The sequence below is a fragment of the Octopus sinensis genome, linkage group LG20 (assembly GCF_006345805.1).
Source record: "Octopus sinensis linkage group LG20, ASM634580v1, whole genome shotgun sequence".
In the NCBI taxonomy this organism is placed as follows: Eukaryota; Metazoa; Mollusca; class Cephalopoda; order Octopoda; family Octopodidae; genus Octopus; species Octopus sinensis.
Genome location: NC_043016.1, coordinates 29011921 through 29018777, shown reverse-complemented (window position 1 = coordinate 29018777; position 6857 = coordinate 29011921). Strand labels below are relative to the sequence as shown.

The following is a 6857-nucleotide window of genomic DNA, read 5'->3' as shown; positions in this document are numbered from 1 at the left end:
TATATGGCCAGGTTCAACAATATATATATACATATATAATATATGTATGTATGTATATATGTACACACACATATATATAATAATATATATATATATTATACATATATATATATGCATACATATATATATATATGCATACATATATATTACACACACACATATATTAATATATATATATATATATATATATATATGCATATACATATACATATACATACATATATATATAAATATAATATATATTATATACATACACACGCATATACACTGCATGACTTATGCATACATATATACATACGTATAGTATAGAGATAAATAAATACTCATAAACGTACATATATGTGTGTGTGTGAGAGAGAGAGAATGATACATATTCTTACATGAGCACAAACACACATATAGTGCACCTGAACACTATACAAAAACGTCGTTATTATTATATATTTTTATTTACATATACATAAGTGTGTGTGTGTGTATGCATATATATATATATATGCATACACACATATACATATATGTGTGTATATCTAATGATGTATGTGTATGAATATATAGTTTGCATGTATATGTGTGCGTGTGTAGTCTCACATAATAATGACATTTATGCTGTAGAAAGTGTTCTGTTGTCTGTAATATTACCTAAACAAAACTGATAATATAATGTTTACATATCAAATGCACGCAAGGACAGAAGAGGTTTTTAAGAGATTGTAAAGGACGACATTTTTTAGTTTAAGTGATGTTGCTGGAGGAAGAACATTTCAAGAAGACATAAGTTAATGTCGCCATCGTTCTATGATAAGACTGCAGGACATTTTCCTTGAAATTTAATTCTAAGGTTTGATATGGGCAGCTGCTGTACCAAACTAATAGAAGGAAAGGTGACAGCCGTCTCTCATTTCAAATTGAAACGTGGGACTAAGCCGGAACGGAAAGAATTGGATTCGGAGCTACTGAAACTAACAGATGTGAAAGCAGCGCTGTTGATTCAGAAATGGTTCCGTGTTTGGTCGAGTAAGTTGAGAGTCAGAAGAGAAATAGCCTGGAATGTATTTCAAGAAATTGAATATTTCGGTGAACACCATCAATTAAAGTTGAGTAAAATGTTTAAAGTTTTGATCGAAGAATTCCAAGACACAGCAAAAGTGGATTTTATTCAACAAAGGTTGATCAACAAGGCCGCCGGACGTCCTTCAGTCATCGATGTAGACACTTCTATAAAAGATCTTGAAATTCCACAAATTATTCCAAACGATTATGTTGGCATCGTGATCACACTACCTTATTCATCTAATAAATTGCAGATTCTGGTCAATGATTTCAGATGTGGCAAAATAATCCATGCTGCATATGTTTCACAAATACTGAGGGACACGATTTTAAAACTGAAATCTCGAAATAATTTGTATCGTATAACAACAACTTCTGTTAACAAGAAGGTGACTATTATTGGAGACTTACATGGAAGTTTGGATGATCTACTTACCATATTTCACAAAAATAACCTTCCTTCTACAACAAACCCTTATGTTTTTAATGGAGACATCGTCGATAGAGGACCCAAGTGTGTTGAAGTGTGCATGATTATATTTTACTGTATTTTGGTGTTTCCTAATCATGTATTCTTGAACAGAGGAAACCACGAAGATCCTATTTTAAACAGGAGATATGGTTTCATAAAAGAAATTACTCTAAGATTTAGAACTTACGCAAAAAGACTCCTCAAGATGTTCAATATACTATTTAAATATCTACCATTGGGTTCGATCATCGATAATAAAATATTGGTTGTACATGGAGGAATATCGGATGAGTTAGATTTAAAGAAAATCAATCAAATTCCAAGAACGAAATTTGTTTCAGTCATAAAACCAGGTTCATTTTTTGAGGTAAATGAGAAATGTAGCTGGGGATACTTGCTCGATCTTCTCTGGAGTGATCCGTCAAACCAAAAGGGTTGCACTGAAAATGAATTTAGGGGAAGTGGGAAATATTTTGGACCTGATATTACAAGTAATTTCTTAGAGGAGAACAATCTTGTACTTCTAATAAGATCTCACGAATGTAAAGTGAATGGCTACGAGTACACACACGACAACCAAGTGTTAACCATTTTCTCTGCATCCAACTATTACGAACGAGGAAGCAATAAAGGTGCTTTTGTAATATACCGTGGTGACGAAAAAAATTTGAGTATCATCCCGTTTGTCAGCAATGAAGATGCGTTAAATAATTTGAACATAAAAGATCAGATAATTTCGTTGGAAATTTCCGCATTCAGTAAAATAAAGCAAATGATTAGTTTGAAACTTCCAGAGCTCAAAGAGGCACTTAGTCAATACGATAAGGATGGAACTGGAACCGTAAGTGCCAAAGACTTCAGCACATGTTTGGGTGCAGTGCTGAAGCTGAAAGTGCCATGGCGTTTAATCATTAACAGAATCTGTGATGTCGATAGCGACAACATGGTGCATTACGAAAACACTTTTAAGATATTGGATTTGTCTAGGGCATCCAAACACCCAGTCGCAGACATTGTGTATGCTAACAGAGAGATCTTGGAGACTATATTTCGAACATTTGATGTTGATAATTCTGGAGCAATTACGATGCAAGAATTTAAGGATGGCATGATGATTCTTCAAAGATGTACCAGCCATATATTTAAAGAAGGTGATATTGCTAAAATAGGGAAAACTATGGACTTTGATAAAGATGGTAACATTGACATTAATGAATTTTTTGAGGCTTTTCGCATATCTGCATATACGTGGTAATTAAAACAACAGAACAGATTGGAACCAGTATTCCAGAGAGCAAAAAGTAAAAAATAACTTTTTCTTAAATTTTCTCAACTGTAAGTCAAATATTCGACAATAAATACCTTTTAAGTAACTATATCAATTAATGTAAAGTGTTTCCTTATAAAATACTGTTTTGTTTTTCTTTTTTGTTTGTTTGCATTTGTTAAAATCTGTTTGGATAAAAAACAAAACGATTTATCTCGGCTTTTGAAACTGTTTACTTGGTTATATATATATATATATATATATATATAGGCATAACTACAGATTCCTGCCTCCCCGATTTTGGCTGATCATAACTTTCAGAAAAACGGATATTTTTTAATGAAATGTTCTACAAATATACCTCTGACTATGTGGTCTCCGAGAATATAGGAATTGTGTGTGTGTGAGGAGGGGACAATTGGGGATTACTTTTGAGGACCGTTCCCCACTCGGGGGTGTTTCGGAACAAGTGGTCCATATTTGTTTCATTTTCTCCGTTTTATGCGTTTATGCATCCGTAGATTTCTAGTCCTCTCGCTCACCCTTACACACACATATGTATATATATATATATATACATGCAATTAAAAAAGTTCAAACAGGGAATTATTCTATTCAATGTCTTTCTGTTAGAAACGTTTAGACCTTTAGCTGGTATTTTTAGCATAACTAGTTTCCCGGGGTGACGAGTTTTCTGGTGACAGCTTCATTGCCTACTGCGTCAGTAGAAATTTACGGATGCACAAACGCACAATGATCATCTAAAGTCGGGTGTGGAGCAGGAATCTGTAGTTATGCCTATGTTGTGTATTCTATATATATATATATATATATATATATATATATATATATATATATATATATATATATACTTATTTAAAGCAGCAGAAAATTCAACAAAATCTGTTACTCTGAGTTTCTCGTTGCCGTTCATCAGACAGTTTTTGCTAGAAAAAACTTGTTGATGAACGGCAACGAGAAACTCAGAGTAACAGATTTTGTTGAATTTTCTGCTGCTTAAATAAAGCATATTACTCTAACACTGGTATTTGAGTACTCTTTTTTCCACCTTGTTTCACATTTATGTGTTTACTCCGGTATATATATATATATATATATATATATATATATAAAACAATCAAATTGCGATAAAATAAATAAATATAATATATATATATATATATATATATATATATATGTGTGTGTGTGTGTGTGTGTGTGTGTAGGCATGTATCTATATGTATGTGTATGTTATTGCGGTTGTGTAAGTATATATACATGTATGTTTATATATTGTGTATATTATTCCCATCTTTAAATAAAACTAACAATCACGAAAATACATTACACTTTTCTTTTCGAAATGTTAGATCTTTTTTTATTATTTTACTGTTGGTATTGTAGTCGTAACTCTTGGCTCGCTGTAATACGCCCATAGCTATCAACATTTTAAAGGCTCTCAGTCATGTCATTATCTAGGTTGATATTTCTAACAAATCTAGTGACTATGTAGGCCCCACAATAGTTGTTCTGCTGTTTAGGCCCTTGTTCAGACCTAATCCAACAGATGTATGATCAAAATCGTTCCCGTCGTGACCATACGTTTTTTTAGTTTTAAGACAATATTTCTAGACTACATTATTTAATGTATCTTTTCTTCTTATTGATGTTATTTAACCCTAGGTCAGCCCTAATTAAGCAGATCTATAATTAAATCAATTGCATTCCAGCTGTGACCATCCAATTTCAAGCACTGTAGGTTACATTGTCCAACGGGCTTTTGGAATAGTTACCTTCCGAAGTTCTATACATTATGGGAAAGAAAAGGGTATGGAAAAGGGACCAAAATGTAAAAATGTTACATTTTTGGGATTTTTTTTTTTCAGAATCTTAACACGATAACCCTAACCCTAACCCTATCCCTCTGCATGGCACCTTGGGCAAGTCTCTTCTGCTATAGCCTCGGCCTGACCAAAACCTTGTGAGTGGGTTTGTGGTTGACGGAAACTGAAATAAGCCCGTCGTATATAAGCTGTAAAATAATCGCAGATTCTTTTGTCAGCTCTTTTCGTGTGTGTGTGTGTGTGTGTGTGTGTTTGTGTGTGTGTGCGTGCGTGTGTATGTGTCTTCCACCACCGCTTAGGGGTTCAGCAAAAAGAGGGCAATAGAATCAGTTTTGAGGTTGATTTTGACTCAGCTCATCAAGTTGGTGCCTAAACATGGCCCTGTTCTAATGACTGAAACAAACAATAGATAAATAAAATTACTCTTTTTTTCCCCATGAGGTGTGGAACTTTGAAGGATAGCAATTCCAAAACTCAGCCCTTCTATCCAATACACCTTTCGTTCTTTAGGATAATTCTGAGAGAACAACTTGACTGCTATTTTAAGCATATAGAGAAACCATCTGAAACCTTCCCTGGTTCCATGATGCAAATTTCCTTTTTTAAAGTGATCTAAATTGCAACCTTGCATTAAAATTTCATGTTAATCTATGTTCCAAACACTAACTTTATAATGACAGGTACATTTTATTAAATTCTTCATTTTCAAAATTCATTGAAACAAAAATCATGTATTTTAATTGAAATAAGGTAACATAAGGTTTTTCCAGATATATTGTTTTATATTTAATCTGCTTTAGTTTGTGCCACAACTCAATTTAATCACATTTAATTAATAAACTATTTGATATAACTCAAAACTGTTTATTGTTTTTAGTTATAAACCTTATTTTCATTTATGATTATGATTAAATTAACAATTGTTTTATAAAACAATTTCTGATAGGAATATTCAATGAAAAGATTTGTCAGAAAATAAGATAGGATAAAGAAAAATATCTTGATTGTAATTGTTGTTGTTGATGTTTAGACACAGGCCAGGTCAATCTATCAACGTTATGATGAATGACGTTCCTGTTATGAACATCTCCAAGACTGAACTGTTCAGTTTATTTTTCTTGACCAAGAGCCAGGATCCTAAAAAAATTTGTTTGGTTTGGGAGCCTTCTTAAATTTCATAAGTGAGATGTTTCAGTGGTAACTCATGAGAGAAAATTCATATTGATGACATGAAATTCCTAGTTTGCTGACAAGTGAATGGATACAAGTTTGCTGACAAGTGAATGACCCTTTTCAGATATAACTAGAATTTGTCAAAGGTAACTTTATCTCACCTAAAAGGGCTTTTTATTTCAAAGAATTTCGTTTCAGGGTCTTTTTTCACAACCTTGTAGACCAAGACTGTATTCTTACCTCCATTAGTAAAGAGGTAATTGACACCAACCAGCAGGTCTGACCGGTCACCTATATTGCTAAGAGCAATATAGGCGGCGAGCTGGCAGAAACGTTAGCACGCCGGGCGAAATGAGTATCCGTATTTCGTCTGTCGTTACCTTCTGTGTTCAAATTCCGCCGAGGTCGACTTTGCCTTTCATCCTTTCGGGGTCGATAAATTAAGTACCAGTTGAGAACTGGGGTCGATGTAATCGCCTTAATCCGTTTGTCTGTCCTTGTTTGTCCCCTCTATGTTTAGCCCCTTGTGGGTAATAAAGAAACATATATTGCTAAGAGCAATAATAAATGTGAAACCAATGGTAACTTTCTGACTGGCCATAACCAACGACTACATAATGACACACACGCTGCAGGATGGATGAAGAAATTTTCTTGATAATTATGACTAATCATAATATATTCATAGTCACTTCAAAAATTTCTAGATGTATTGTAGTTAGTGGTGGCAGTGGTGGTTTAGAGTTGGTCAGACTTGATAGAATAAACTTTATGTATGTATGTATATACCACACAGGCGCAGGAGTGGCTGTGTGGTAAGTAGCTTGCTAACCAAACCAAATGGTTCCGGGTTCAGTCCCACTGCGTGGCACCTTGGGCAACTGTCTTCTACTATAGCTTCGGGCCGCCGACCAAAGGCCTGTGAGTGGATTTGGTAGACGGAAACTGAAAGAAGCCCGTCGTATATATGTATACATATATATGTATGTGTGTGTATATGTTTGTGTGTCTGTGTGTCCCCCAACATCGTCTGACAACCGATGCTGGG

General features: G+C 34.0%; 1 protein-coding gene across 1 annotated transcript; it reads left to right on the top strand.

Annotated features, from left to right (window-relative positions):
* Nucleotides 1–538: 538 nt before the first annotated feature.
* On the top strand, nt 539–2911 carry LOC115222547 (serine/threonine-protein phosphatase with EF-hands 2-like). Its single transcript, XM_029792809.2, has one exon. It carries the CDS (start codon nt 849–851, stop codon nt 2778–2780), a length of 1932 nt encoding a protein of 643 aa, XP_029648669.1. The 5' UTR covers nt 539–848; the 3' UTR covers nt 2781–2911.
* The last annotated feature ends 3946 nt before the right edge of the window (nt 2912–6857 follow it).

Coding starts and splice junctions, on each gene's coding strand:
- LOC115222547 (XM_029792809.2), top strand. CDS start 849: ATGGGCAGCTGCTGTACCAAACTAATAGAAGGAAAGGTGACAGCCGTC.